At 43.2% G+C, this 15,539-nt stretch overlaps 1 protein-coding gene across 1 annotated transcript; it reads right to left on the bottom strand.

The window, feature by feature from the left end:
- Positions 1-9,975: 9,975 nt before the first annotated feature.
- Positions 9,976-15,022, bottom strand: Pebp1 (phosphatidylethanolamine binding protein 1). Its single transcript, XM_015505197.2, has 3 exons — positions 14,896-15,022; positions 14,123-14,223; positions 9,976-10,888 (listed from the first exon to the last, which is right to left on the bottom strand). Exons 2-3 carry the CDS (start codon positions 14,193-14,195, stop codon positions 10,671-10,673), a joined length of 291 nt encoding a protein of 96 aa, XP_015360683.1. The 5' UTR covers positions 14,196-14,223; positions 14,896-15,022; the 3' UTR covers positions 9,976-10,670.
- Between the last annotated feature and the right edge of the window lie 517 nt (positions 15,023-15,539).

The following is a 15,539-nucleotide window of genomic DNA, read 5'->3' on the forward strand; positions in this document are numbered from 1 at the left end:
AGTGAAAGGAAGCTAGCTCGTTGTGGGGTGGGCCCTTGAAGGAGACTTGGGACCCCAGCCCCTTCCCATCTTTCTGTCCCTGATCATGCTGTGAACAGGCCTCCTCTGCCACAGTTTCCTCGTGTGGTGTACTGTGCCACCCCAGGTCCAAAGCAACAGGGTCAGTTGACCATAGAATGAAACCATAAGCCAAAATAAATCTTTCCTCCTTTAAAGTTGATTATCACATGTGTTTTGTCACAGTGACAGAAAGCTAACGAACCACAATAATCATCCACCCAAAACAGGTGTGTACTGCACGCTGTGCTTACCATGGAATACCACCCAGCACTTCACATACCAGGAAGGAAGCTCTGATCAGGGCAGTGGCCGGGCGGGTCTGAATCGAGACCTGTCTGAACTCAAAACCCAAAAAGGGCATCCTGGACAGAAAAGCCCTGTCATCTACTTCATCCTTTCCTCTGTGGTAAAAAAGGTCTAGGCCACCTTTTGAAAAGGCCATGAGACTGTGAGATTGCAGGTGCTGCTATTATAAAAGCCTCCTGTGACCCAGGACCTAGTTATCAGAAAGAAGGAGTGCTGGTCCCTGCTCCTAACACCAGGTACGCAGTGAGGGTTCGTCTCCTTTTAGTGCCCGCGTGAGGAGGTGGCAGAGCCACGGATATGAAAGACAGCCGCATCCTGCATTCTTCCAGCATGTGCTAAGCTCCCTGAATTAACAAGAATTATTTGTTATAGGTTTGTCACACCTATTGGTAAGGGACAGCCTTGGATTTCTCCCTCTGTGAATAGTCACCTTGCATGTTTCGCCAGGCTGCGTGCATGGCCCACGTCAAACAGGCAAAGATCTGTGCTCTCCCGCAGTTTCCACTAGGGCTGGGAGGAAACCAGTAATAATAATTATTATAACAAGAATTTTATATGGTAACAGGTGCTGTGGAGATGAGCAAAGGAAAAGAGGGTAAGAGATCACAAGGGCAGGAGTAACACATTCACTCCTTCTTGAAGGGAATATTTCTTGAGCACCTATTGCGTCCCTGGGGTGTAGCAGTAAGTAGGATGATTGAAGGTGCTACTATGCTTGGGCTCAAGGCTTCAATCTTCAGTGGACAGAAGGCAGATGGCAACAGACTTGGTGAGCAGTGACTTAGTCCATGACAGTGCAGGTACTGGGTGCTACAGACGTTTAAAGGAACTGCAGCAATCCCAGTCATGGGGCCATCAGAGGATCCCTAATTCACTGGGTAAACTAACTTATTTCTTTTTTTTTCTTTTTTTTTTAAAGAGAAAGTGAGAGAGCGAGAGAATTTTTTTAATATTTATTTTTTAGTTCTCGGCGGACACAACATCTTTGTTTGTATGTGGTGCTGAGGATCAAACCCAGGCCGCACACATGCCAGGCAAGCGCGCTACCGCTTGAGCCACATCCCCAGCCCCTAACTTATTTCTTGAATTTATGACAATCAGTTACCCGCTTATTTATATATTGGAAAAGATTATTCCTGGGCCACTGGAAATGTGCACAGGTAAGAATGGCATGGACCCCTCTGATTTTTGTGTGTGTGTAGTTGTAGGTGGACAGAATGCCTTTATTTTGTTTATTTTTATGTGGTGCCGAGGATCAAACCTAGGGCCTCACACATGCTAGGAAAATGCTCTGCCACTGAGCCCCAGCCCCAGCACGCCCCACTCTGATTTTAATCTAGCCCTTATTTTGCCACAGAAATACTGCCCCCTCCCAATACTGTGAACCCAGGGCCTCCAGCACACTAAGCAAGTGCTCTGCCACTGAGCTACACCCCCAGCCTGTTGGAGAAATATATTTAGGTTGTTCCTGGTTAGCAAGGCAGTGTAAGTCTCTCTCCTGAAGATTAAAACCAGGGCAAAATGCAAAAGCATCTACCTGAGGATGCTACAAAATAAAAGGTGTCTAGGAGCAGCCACCTAGACAGAAACGGAGATGAAACCAAACCATTGGCAGTGAAGAAAAACCAGGAGAATCATTTCCAGCATATTTGCCCTGCAAGAAATGCTGTTGCCAGGTGTGGTAATGCACACCCATAATGCCAGCAGCACCGGAGGCTGAGGCAGGAGACTCACTCAAACCTAGATTCTCTCTCCAGGGGAAAAAAAGTTAAAGGAAATCCTTCATACTAGGGGAGTAAATTCAAAAGGAAACTTGGATCAGTAGGAAAAGCAACAGAAGTGGTAAATATCTGGATAAATATAAAAGACTTTCTCAAGTAGTCTAAATCTATAACACTGGAGAAAGCAAAAGTTAAAACATTAGTAAGGATTTTAATGTCTGCAGATAAAATCCATAAAACTATAACAAAATGTGGGGGTTAAAGATCTATATGGTTGCAAGGCATCTACATTTTGCTTGCAATGCTACAATTTCTGTTCTAAGGAGACTATGAAAAGTTAAAATGTAATCCCAGGAACCACCACCAAAAAGAAAACCCAAAAAATGATAGCCAAAAATCCAAGAGATAAAATATTTGAATAATCCAAGAGAAAGCAAGACAGGGAGAAGAGAGGAATTTTTAAAACAGATAAATAAATCATATCATAAAATAGAAGACCAAAAAGCCCACCATATCAGTAATTACATTAAATGTTGATGGTCTCTGTTCAGTCCAGTAAGAAGGCAGAGATTGACAGTGGATAAAAGGATCACATGCTGACTATAAGAGACAGAATAAATACAAAGGCACAGAGAATTTGAAAATAAATGGATGGAAAAATGCCAAACAAATAGTCAAAGTCTGCAGGGGCTATGCTGATGGCAACTAAAACTGCCTTCAGAACAAAGAGTATTACCAGAGATTAAAAAAAAAAAAAAAAAGCCTCAGTAATAATGAGAAAAAAAATTCAAGAAGTCATAAATAATTTTAAATGTATATACACCTAACAACAATACCTGGAAATAAATGAGTCAAAAATTGACAGAATTAGGGCTGGAGTTGTGGCTCAGTGGTAGAGCACTTGCTTGGCACATGTGAGGCACTGGGTTCAATCCTCAGCACCTCAAAATAATAAATAAATAAAATAAAGGTATTGTGTCCATCTAAAACTAAAAAATATTTTTAAAAAAACTGACAGAATTAGGGGCTGGGATTGTGGCTAGGTGGCAGAGTGCTCGCCTTGCATGCGTCAGGCACTGGGTTCAATCCTCAGCACCACATAAAAATAAAATAAAGATATTGTGTCCACCTAAAACTAAAAAATAAAAATTTAAAAAAAATTAATGACAGAATTAAATGGAAAACTAGGGGAAAAAATATCTTTTAACTCCCCTCTCTCAGCAATTGATACTAAACACAGAAAAATAAGAAAAAACAGATGTGAACACTATCAGTGACCTTGACTTAATTGACATTTATAGGACACTGTCTCCACAAACATCAGAATACACATTATTTTCAAATATTCATCATATGTTCACCAAGTTGAACCATATACAGGACCATAAAATGACAAATTTTTAAGAATCAAAAATCATACAAAAGGGCTGGGGTGGTGACTCAGTGGTAGAGCGCTTGCCTGGCATGTGTGAGGCACTGGGTTCGATTCTCAGCACCACATGTAAATAAATAAAACAAAGGTCCATTAATAACGAAAAAATATTTTTTAAAAAATCATACAAAGTTGGTGGCTAGGGGTGTGGCTAAATGGAAGAGTGCTTGCCTGGCATGCATGAGGACCTTGCTTTGATCCTCAGCACTGAAGGGGGAAAAAAATTCCCATCACAGTACATATGTTTCTTAACTTAGATGGAGATACGTCCTGATAAAGCCATTCATTGTAAATAAAGTGGAAAAATTTCTGAGTATAACCATTGTAAGTCAGACCATCTCTATGCCATAAGAATATACACTACTTAGAAATAAAAGTAAAAATGGAGTTCTGGGATCTCTATACTGAAACAGATTTAATTTTTTCCCCCAGTGCTAGCAAAGGAACCCAAGACCTCACACAGGCTAGTCTAGCACTCGACCTCTGAACTACATCCCCAGGCAAGATTTAAAGTTTAAATTGAAGAAAATATGTAGTATATTTGTGGATCAAAAGACTGGAGATGTAGCTCAGTATTAAGTGCTTTCCTGCCTGTGTAAAGCCCTGGGTTCAATGCCCAGCACAATTAAAAAAAAAAAAAAAAAAAACTATTGAGATGTCAATTCTCTCCAAACTGATCTATGGATTCAAAGCAATCTTAATCAAAATCCCAGCAAACTTTCTTGTAGAAATTGGCAAGTTGTTCCTAAAATGTATATGGAAACACAAACAGAATAACAATAGCAATTTTTTAAAAGAACAAAGTTGGAGAACTTACGCTACTTGATTTTAAGAACCACCATAAAGTTATAAAATCAAGATACCTGGGTGTTTGTAAAACAATTGGATAGTACAGAGAATTCAGAAATAATGAATTTATTGGTGAACTGGCTTTTTACAATGATGCCAAGATAATTTACTGAAGAGAGAAAAATCTTTCCAACAAACAGTACTAGACCAACTGGATATGCAAGGTAGGAAAATCAAAGCCCATTTTTATCTCACTATACACACAAAAAAATCAATTCAAAATGATGATAGACTTCAAGAATGTAAAATAAAACTTCTCAAAGAAAACACAGGAGAAAATCTTCATGGCCTTCAATTAGGCAAATGTTTCTTAGAACAGAACAAGTATAAAATGTAAGAGCAAAAATAAGTTTGATTTTTATCAAAATTAAAATTGTTTACTCTTCAGGGGCTGGGATTGTGGCTCAGAGGTAAAGTGCTTGCCTAGCACGTGTGAGGCCCTGGGTTCAATCCTCAGCATCACATAAAAAATAAATAAATAAATAAAGATATGTGTTCACCTCTAAGTAAAAAATAAATATTAAAAAAAATTGTTTACTCTTCAAAGCCACCATGAAGTCAAAAAAGACAAGCCATAGGCTGAGAATTTTCATAGTACATTTATCAGGCAAAGAATTAGTATTGAGAATATGTAAAAGACTCTTACAACTCAATAATATGAAGAGAATCCCCATAAGAAAATGAAAAAGGATGGGAATTCTTTATAAAATAAGATACACAGATGATCAAAATGCTCATGGAGGGCTGGGGTTGTAGCTCAATGGTAGAGCCTCTCACACATGAGGCCCTGGGTTCTATCCTCAGCACCCATAAAAATAAATAAATAAAAATAAATATATTGTATTCATCTACAACTAGAAAAAGAAAAAAAATTTAAATGCTCATGGAAAGTAAGATGGCATCCACGACTGTAAGAGTGTGTTGGAAAACACAAGTTTTGTTGAGAATGTGGAACAACTAAAAATCTCATAAAGTAAGATGGTACACCCACTTTTGAAGATAGTTTGGCAGTATTTTATAAAGTTAACCATATCTCTTGCAAGCCCATTCCTAGATTATTGGCAAAAAAGAAAAGGAAACCTGTGCTCACAGAGAAACCTATACATATGTCCATAACAGCTTCATAGCAAAAGTAATTAGATATACCTTGTGCCACCACCAGGTAAATGGGTAAATTGGGTCAGATCCATGTAATGACTGTTATTTGACAATGAAAAGGAAACAAAGCTATATGCAGCAACATGGATGAATCTCAAAAAATGAGCCTAGATGGGCTGTGGAGGTAGGTCAGTTGGCAGAGTACTTACCTTGCATGCATAAGGCCCTAGGTTCAATCCCCAATGCCACCCCCCCCACAAAAAAAAAAAATCACCTTTACAGTCAATTCAGTGATCCACGAGGTTTCAGTTTATGTGAGGCGTGTCAAGGGCTGGGGTCGTTGAGCAGGACCTTCTCAACGACCCTTGTGAAGGAAAGGGTCTAGTGTAATAGAGATAAATATTAAATCGAAAATTAGACACAGAGGCATATTTAGCCTCCTTAGAAAAGCCCAGTTAGTATTACTGTCAGAGGGAAAGAGGACCAACAGCTGCACTGTAAAGTCCNAGTCACAGCCTAAGTATTACAGTGCATGATAAATACTTAGTTAAGACAGAAAAGGCATTAAATTTGTGGGTGGACAATATATAGCAGAAAAAGCATTTTGACAGGCTGCGCAAATGGCACCATAAAGACTTAAAAGGGATTCCGAGTACTTCAGCAAGGGATCCCTAACACAAATGACACTGTCATTACTGTAAGGGGTAGGTTGCACAAAACTCCGACACAGGTTTGAACTGACTTCCATAAAAGTCACTGGAAAGATGGGTGCAGGTGCTCACTGTAATCCCCACAACTTGGGAGGCTGAGGCAGGAAGATCACGTTTGGGGTCAGCCTGCACAATTTATGAGACCCTGCCTCAAGATAAAAGTAGTTTTTAAAGTGTTGAAGGCATGGTGCAGTTGTAGAGCCCTTGTCCAGTACCACCCAAAAAAAAAAAAAAAAAAAGCAAATTAGTGAAGTCTGCTGGTGAAGCTCCTGCTGCCACATTTCAGGCAGAATTGAAAAAAGAGAAAAATGCCATCGAAATCAAGTCACCAAATGTGATGCAGCTGGGCTCTTCTGAAGATGCCCCATAGAACCTGCATTCATTAAAGTGCCAAGGAGAGAGAGGCTAGGTGGGGCGGGGTGGAGCCCGTGCGCATGCGCAGGGCCCTGGTCAGAATCCCCAGACCCTGGGGGTGCAAGGGCATAAACCGTAGTTTTCAATGGCAATGTTCTTTCAAAAGACTTGGGAGGAGAAAATAAACGTCAACTGTTAATGATCCCTAGCCATCAATGACCTCTTGGCTCTGTGATCAGAATTACCGACAGAAATAATCTCCTTCTGATATATGTCAAAAGGCCAATAGTCCCTAAGGCAGCGTCACGAGGCCAGCGTCACTCACAGCTCTTCTTCACACAGAGGCATCTTTCGCCTCAGACCATCACAGGAAGAAGGGTGAGTACAGGCCAGTAAGTTATTTTGAAAGATCCACATAACTTGTATTATAGTGTACTGTGATCTTTACCATAGGTCACCATTAGTGGCTGCTGATCTCTAGCTGTGCCTCTAGCTGTGCCTAATTCATAAATAGGTCGTCATCATAGGTGTGTGTATGTACAGCAGAATAAAAGTACTTGGTGGGGTTTGGCACTACCCATGGTTTAAAGCCTCGGCTGGGGTTCTTGGAACATATCCCTGACAGATAAGGGGACTACGGTTGCTACTACATGACTTCGTTTACATATGTCTCATATATATACACACACACATACACATATGAAAATGGAAAACATAGTGACAGAAAGTAAAACAGTAGGTGATCAGGGGTAGGTGTAGAAGGAGGGAGGAAATGTGAAGACACTAGGAAACTAACTTCGGGGGTGATGGGAAATCCTTCACTTATGTGTGATAGTGTGCCAACATTATACTTCTATAAAAGTTGAAAAATGTGTACTCTACTTATTGACAGGCTAAGAAGTGAGCTTATCAAAGTAGAACCCCAGATATGGTCCTATCAGTACTCATGAAATGTGGTCTTAAGATTACTGGAAATTTTCTTACCCATTTGAATTTCTTCAAGAAAAAGGTATGTTTGGGCTGGGGTTGTGGCTCAGGGGTGGAGTGCTCGTCAGCATGTGTGAGGCACTGGGTTCGATCCTCAGCACACATAAAAAAATAAACAAAATAAAGGTTAAAAAAAAAAAAAGAGGTGGGTTTGGGGAAGAGGGATCAGGAGTAGGAACAAGAAAAATAAGAAGTAATTTGAGCCAGACACAGGGGCACACACCTGTCACTGCCCCAATTCATGAGGCTGAGGAAGGATCACAAGTTCAAGGCCAGCCTGTGCAATTTAGGAAGACCGGCTCAAAAGAAGTGGGGGTGGTTGGGGCGGTAGCTCAGTGGTTGAGCACTTGCCTAGCATGCATTAGACACTGGGTTCGATCTTCAGCACCACATAAGTAAAAATAAATAAAGGTATTGTATCCACTTAAAACTAAAAAAAAAAAAAATTTTTTAATTTTTTTTTAGATGTTGATGGACCTTTATTTCATTCATTTATTTATATGTGGTGCTAAGAATCGAACCCAGGGCCTCACTCATGTTAGGCAAGTGCTCTACCGCTGAGCCACAACTCCAGCCCTAAAAAAAAAAAAAAAAATCTTAAAAAAAAAAAAAAGTCTGGGGATGTGGCTCAATGGCTAAGCGCCCCTGGATTCAATCCTCAGTACCATAAAAAAAAAAAAAAAAAAAGTGTGGGGAGGAGGTGGCTGGGGAGGCAGCTCATGTGGACAACATGAACAGAAAAAGCATTCTGATTGGCTGCAGAATGTGGCACCAGAAAGCACTGAACCTATACAAAGGCTTCAGCCAGAGATCCCTGAGACAAGTGACACCATCACTTAACTACAAATAAGGGATGGTTCCAGAGACTGCAGACGGCTAAAGCATCCCTGGGTTCAATCCTCAGTACCACAAAACAATAAAAAAATAGAGGAAAAGGGGAAAAGATGGGAAGCCCCAAATGGAGGGACCACCAGACCAAGAACCCAGGAATGAGAGCAGCTTTTTCATGTTCATAGCCATCAGAACCAGGGAGCTGATGATGGGCTTTAGGGGGCTCTCATGTGTGGTGTGAATCCACGAGAGGAAAGAAGGAACTTTTAAAGTATAATGTGTGTTATAGAGAAGTCCCTTCCTGTAATCCCAGCTACTCAAGGAGGCTGACAGACAGAGGTCTGCAACTTTAAGACCAGCCTCAGCAACTTGGTGATACCCTATGTCAAAAACTAAAAGGGCACAGTGGCACACACCTGTAATCCCTGCAGTTTGGGAACCTGAGACAGGAGGATCATAAGTTCAAAGCCAATCTCGGCAACAGTGAGGCACTAAGCAACTCAGTGAGACCCTGTCTCGTACCTGCTCAGCATGTGTGAGGCCCTAGGTTCAATCCCCAATGCCACCCCCCCCACAAAAAAAAAAAATCACCTTTACAGTCAATTCAGTGATCCACGAGGTTTCAGTTTATGTGAGGCGTGTCAAGGGCTGGGGTCGTTGAGCAGGACCTTCTCAACGACCCTTGTGAAGGAAAGGGTCTAGTGTAATAGAGATAAATATTAAATCGAAAATTAGACACAGAGGCATATTTAGCCTCCTTAGAAAAGCCCAGTTAGTATTACTGTCAGAGGGAAAGAGGACCAACAGCTGCACTGTAAAGTCCAGCCCCGAGCAGCCAGCACATGCAAGGGAGTTTAATGGGAACAGAAATTACGAGAGGTGGAGACAAATGGGGTCAGGCCAAACGACGCTTATAGGTCACCCACAGGATCTGGACTCCATCCTCAGAGCACCTGCAGATTGCCAAAGGGTTTTCAGTAGGCAGAGGCCGATGGACTTGGCACCCATCTAAGGACAGATTCAGGCCACGTGCTGCTGGTCCATACTGGAGAGAACCAACCCTGCTGCCGAGACCTGGATTCCTGTGTGCATGTTTTATTCAGGGCTCCGAGTGGTGGCCATGGTGTTGAACATTACGTTCTGCCATGAGGTCAGAATGAGCCGTCCCAAGGTCCCTTAGAAATGCTGGGCTCTGGCAGGGCTGATAAGGGCGCCCTGTAATAGACGCCCGTCTTTATTAAACCTCGTGGTCACACTCTGGGTAAACACATACCAGAAACAGCCCTGTGGAAATGGGGGACAAGCCTTTTGCACTCTGTCCCTCTGGCAGGCAGGTAGTTAGTTCACCACTTACACATATTAATTCCATCCATCACACCTTCGTCTCAACAAAGGATTGTTTTGTTATTCAACAACCCTGTGAGGGGAGGGGAGGCCGACTGAAGACCGGAGGTCGCTCACACTGTGGATCACCGGCACCTGTAGAGGCCATTCTGGAGCAAGGAGACCCTCTCTGTGGCCCACAGACTAAATCCCGAGAGCTACTGGCACTCAGGGCCCGCAGAGGCTGTCTCTTGACATCCCCCATTTAGAAAACGCATGCCCAATAAGGCAAAATACCTGGAGGTCTGAATCATCCCGTGCTTTTATTTTTATTCAACAATAAGCGAACAGCAGAATTAACACAACATTAAGCAACTCCAGATCGCTGCTCTTAACCAGTGACATGTGATCGGCTCAGATTTCAGGACCCCCAACAGCTGGGGCCCAGCACTGCCACCCAGCACCGCTGCCACCCTCCCCCTCCTGCTTTATCCAGCTTTGTTCTTTGAAGGAGCCAGAGCAGGGCGCTCACACCTCCTGCGGTACCTGAGTCCGTGCTGGGGTGCAGCTGAGACGCCAGCCTCTGTCTTGGCCAGAGACTGCACTGTAAAGACACATCTCAGAGGTGTCATCGTTCACAATCTGGACTCAGAATCACAAAGGTAAAGGCAGCAAATCATCTGCTTTTTTAAACTTTCCTTAAAGATTAACTGACACTTGGTTCCTGTAGTATTTTTACCTAGGTTGTTATTCTTTGACTAACAATGCATTGACCCCCTCGCAGTACCAAAATATCCCCCAACAAGAAGTTCAAATTAGATCAAAGCATAAACTGGGATGTGACTATCTAAAATCATAAAGAACAGGCAACAGGAGAAGTCTCCCTGACCACCTAAAGCGCAGCCCTGCCCTGTGCCCAGGGAGTGGGAGGAGCCCTCCATGTGTCACTTCACTAGAGAACACCGCCCAGGCCAGGGCCACTGCCTCGCGGAGCTTCCCCTACTTCCCAGACAGCTGCTCGTACAGTTTGGGCACATAGTCGTCCCACTCAGCCTGGTAGCACGTGCCGGCCACTGGGGACCCCAGCTTGTACTTCTTGCGGAAGGCCGACACCTTGAACTTGCCACGGTTGTCTCCAGAGCGATTGCTGAGAATGGGCTCGTCACACTTCAGCGGCTTGTCCTGCTCGTACACCAGCCAGACATAGCGGTGGAGGCCTGGAGGGAGAGGCAGAGGGAAGGTGGACACCTGGGGTGGACCTCACCCATTTCCACACGACATTTCAACTCAAGGGGACCGCACCACCCTATTCACCAGGACACTGAGCCCAGAGAGGCAGGACGGGTCAAGCCCCTCACCCAGGGAACAAACCCTTCATTCGAGCCACTGGGGACCTGCAGGCTCCAGCCTTGGCCCATCCCTTGAGCCTTGCCTCCAACCCCCCTGCTGCTCAATCCAGCCCACGCCACACTTCGGCCACCTCAAGTCCCTCCCAACACCCCATCAGGACGCCCATCCTTCTTCCACCACAGTAACATCAGAACCTAAAATCTAAGTAAAACACTAACTTTGTAACCTAATTTCCCTGTTAGAAATAATAGCTCTATTAAGTGGTGGTATTCGTTCTGTTGCTTCTCATCTCCCTAAATTACCCTAAAATGCCTGGCACATAGAAATGCTAAAAAGAGGAAAAAAGAGAGAGAGAAATAGATGAAGGAAACAGCCAGTCAGGGGCTGGGGCTAGGGCCGTCACACCACACTCAGGCCTCCAAGGTACCAGAGAACATTATGGTTCTACCTCCAGACTTATCTATTGGAAGATGAGAGATCTGCTTTGAAATGACCCAAACCCACTTTTACCAACTAAACAGCAAAAAATGTTTTAGAATCAGCAAGCCAGGTGTGGCGGCACACACCTGAAATCCCTGCTGCGTGTGAGGCACAGGCAGGAGGAGATTGAAAGTTGAAGGGCGTCCTTGGCAACTTAGCAAGATTCTGTATCAAAATAAAATAAAAAGGGCTGGAAATGTAATCCAGCAGTACAGACCCCAAGGTTCAATTCCCATTTTGAAGGAGGGGAAGCACCTTATTAACTGTAAATTAAGTAACTCCACTTAAGTACTAGACAGAAATGAGTACCATGAACTTGTTAAAAAGTTATTTAACAGGGTTGTGGCTCAGTGGTAGAGCGCTTGCCTAGCATGCGTGAGGCACTGGGTTCAATCCCCAGCACCACATAAAAATAAAAACAAATAAAATAAAGGTATTGTGTCCACCTACAACTAAAAAAAATTATTTTTAAAAGTTATTTAAGTATGCACACATCCATGTACCATTCACAACAGCTGAGAGCTGGAAGCAATCCAAATTTTTAGCGATGGAGAAATGGATAAACAGAATGTACTATATCCATACAGTGAAATATTATTCAGCAAAAAATGAAGATTTTGACGCATTACAACATGGATGAACCCTGAAGAGATCATGCTAAGTGAAATAAGCCAGTCATAAAAAAAGAAATAATATATGATTCCACATGAGGTATCTAAAGAATCAAAAGCATGCACAGAAAGTGGAATAGTGACTCCCAGGGACAGCGGGAGAGGGAACTGCGGAGCTCTCGCTCAGTGAGCAGGGTTTCCTTTCCATTTGGGGAGATGGAAATTTCCAGGTAGGTTTCCCAACAATGTGAACAGTTAGCACTACTGAAGTATCCAAGTAGTAAGTTTTATGTTATGTTTTTAGTATAGTTTAAAACATAAAACATTTAAAAAGCAAATTACAAAAAAGCATGGTCAATAAGGAGATAGGCTCAACCATCAGCCGCCAGATCAGGGACCAGGTCACCGCAAATGCTACCACTTCACATATACCAACCACAGCACCTAATCTCAGTATGGGGCTAGGGGATCTTACATCATGTATTCTGGTTAGAATGTAAAACTGTCAGCTGTTCTGGAGAACTCTTGGGGCAGCTCCAAGAGGAACTGTCCACAGGAATGTATAGAGCCACTTATTCATAAAATCCAAATGCTGGAGAAACCTGAACGCCCAGCAGGAGTACGGCTCCTAGTCTTGGAACTAGGAGATGCTACTTAGAAACCAAATGGAATGAACTACTCCTACAAGCAACAGCCTAGAAGAACCTTAGACATGATCTTGAATGAAAGAGACCTGTCACCAATAAATGCACCCTGAGACTCCATCTCTATGAGGTAGCAAGATACTCTGTGGAGAAAAGGGGTCAGAAAATTGGTTGGCTCTCAGGGAATGTAAGTAAAAGAGGAACCTTCTAGGGTGATGGAAATGACCTATATCTTTCTGAAGTGTTTCTATGTGTATGCATCAGTCAAATCTGTTGCCTGAAACCTTACAATCTATGTGTTTATTATATGGTAGTTAAAACTTACTAAAAGAATCTGAAAAGAGAGTGACTGAAGCCTTTTTTTTTTTTTTAATGAGAACACAGCTCCTGCTCAAGAGAATTGCTTTATTCTCATGTGTATTCTCCCCGTAATTAAACTGGCTAATTTAATAACTGCCCTAGAGAACTTAATAGAGCTCTAGGAAATCTGTCCCTTTACCCTCTCTATTAGGAATGCATGAGGGGGTTAAAGCCATCTGGAAGCTTTTAGGTCTAAAAGTAAAACATGAGCCCATGACCAGCAGTCCTCACTCACCAGGTACTTCCTTATAACACTTCGTACTAACTCAAAGCAGAACAATGTGTGCAAAAGCTGGTATTCTGCCATGCTTCACCCACCACTACAAATGGGGACATCTTGTAATGAACCAAGGCAACAGCAACCCCCTGTGGCTTACGGAGCTCTTATCTAGCTGGAGAGCTTCGATGCAGGAGTCTCTCACCACACATGCTTACACACAGAACAGGACACTGCACAATGCATGCGTAGATCTCCAGTATAGTTCTGCTGCGGTCTTCTACATCTTTCCAAGATACCAAACCAGATTTTTGGAAGGACCTCCAGTGATAGATAAGGCAATTTTTTCTAATTAATTTGAAAACTATGATCACTTGAGACTTTTTACAGGAATTAGAAATTGAAACATCACATGGGAAAAACTGCACACAGAAAAAAAACGTGGCTTATCTGTGTTCAACCCGTGTGTAGCCACCCAGAAAGCATCTAAAACATCACTCCCTGATCCCTGGCTTCCCTGCTTATTAAAGGCCCAGAGCCCAAAAAGCAGACCTCTACACTGAGAACCCGTCTGAACAGAATCCAAAGTTCTAGCCCCTCACTCCTGCAGGTCTGAGCAAACTCTGGAAGGCAGAGAAGCAAGCAGCCTTCTGTTTCCAGTAGGGTAAGGACTCTCGTAAATAAAAAGAACACAGCCCGAAAAACCAGACTCAAAGTGGCAGCACTTTGGCCAACCCTGCTGTGCACCTAGCCTCCCTTCTTGCCTCCCCAAAAGCAGCCTTTACTGACCTGTGCCACTGGGAGGCCCGGAGCCCACATAATCAGAGAGGACGGTACCACTGCTGATGTCGTTGCCCTTCATGTTGACCACCAGAAAATGGTGCCATTCCCTGTGTGGAAGAACACAGGACCGTCAGCACCACAGGGGTTGGCAGTCACTGCACACTGGCAGCTGAACATCTAGCACATACCGAATGCCAGGAGACAAAGATGAACACTGCAGGCCCCGCCAGTGCAAAGCTTGTTCTAGATCTGCAGAGAGAGGACCCAATCCCTTCTCTGCCCTAAGATTCTCTAGGGCAGGGATCAAAAAGCTTTTTCTGTAAAAGACTAGAGAGTCAATGCTTGCAGCTTTGCAGGCCATACTGTCTGTGTAGCAACAACTCAACACTGCCACTGTGGCTGGAAATTAGCCACAGAGGACAGATATATAAGGTATCATGGCTGTGTTCCAGTAAAAACTCTTATTTATGGACACTGACCTTTGCATTTCATATAATTTTATATCTCACAAGGTATTATCATTCTTTTTTTCTTATCCATCTAAAAACGCAAAAGCCAATCTAAATTCATGGTGCCGTACAAAAACAGGCTGCAGGTAGGTGGATTTTGCTATTGGTTTTAATTTAAGACTGGAGAGCAAAGGGGCAGGAAATGCATACTCGGCTTAAACACCGCACTAACATCCTACCCTAGGTCTACTTCTTCACATGCGACAAGAGACTTATACTAGGTAGGTCAGGTCTCCACAACCCACCCTCCCCCCTCTTTCCCCAACCTGCCTGTATTTGGGAGACTGCCTGCTGGGAGCATCCGGGTCTGTCAGGACCAAGGTGTAGAGTTTCTCTGGATCAAGACCATCCCATGTAATGTTGGTGGGTCTGTTCTTAACCTGTAGGGAGGAACAGTTTGGAGTTCAAAAGTCAGAAAAACTGAAGAAAACAACTCACTTTCTTTGACCTCAGGCTCCTCAAAGGTAAAACCAAAGTAGGAGTCAGAAACAAAAATGTTTATATTATAATTTTATTTTCAACACCACCATGGAGCTAGTATATCCTAAGTGGTGGGGTCTAGATTAAACAGGACACCGTCTTCTTCTCATAACTAAAACTTTACACTGTCTGGAATGACAATGTCTCTGGATTGGTGACCAGGCAGTCACTGGAGCCTGCCAAAGTGAAGTCGGCATCAACTCAACATTTAAAAGCGCAGAGAAATGTGGCTGAGAGGTGGACAGGAAGTCTGGGGGGGGAGGCTGGCACTGCTGCCTAGCTGCGCAGTTTCTGTGATTATCCAAAACAGTGAATGGTCTGGGCAACTTATTCGCTTCTTGCCAGAGACTTAATGACCAGCAACGAGCAATGGTGTCGAGAATACCAGTTTCTCCACTTTTTGCAGCAGCCTTAGTCCTGGAGTCAAGAGTCCA

This window comes from Marmota marmota, unplaced genomic scaffold (assembly GCF_001458135.2).
Source record: "Marmota marmota marmota unplaced genomic scaffold, marMar, whole genome shotgun sequence".
NCBI lineage: Eukaryota > Metazoa > Chordata > Mammalia > Rodentia > Sciuridae > Marmota > Marmota marmota.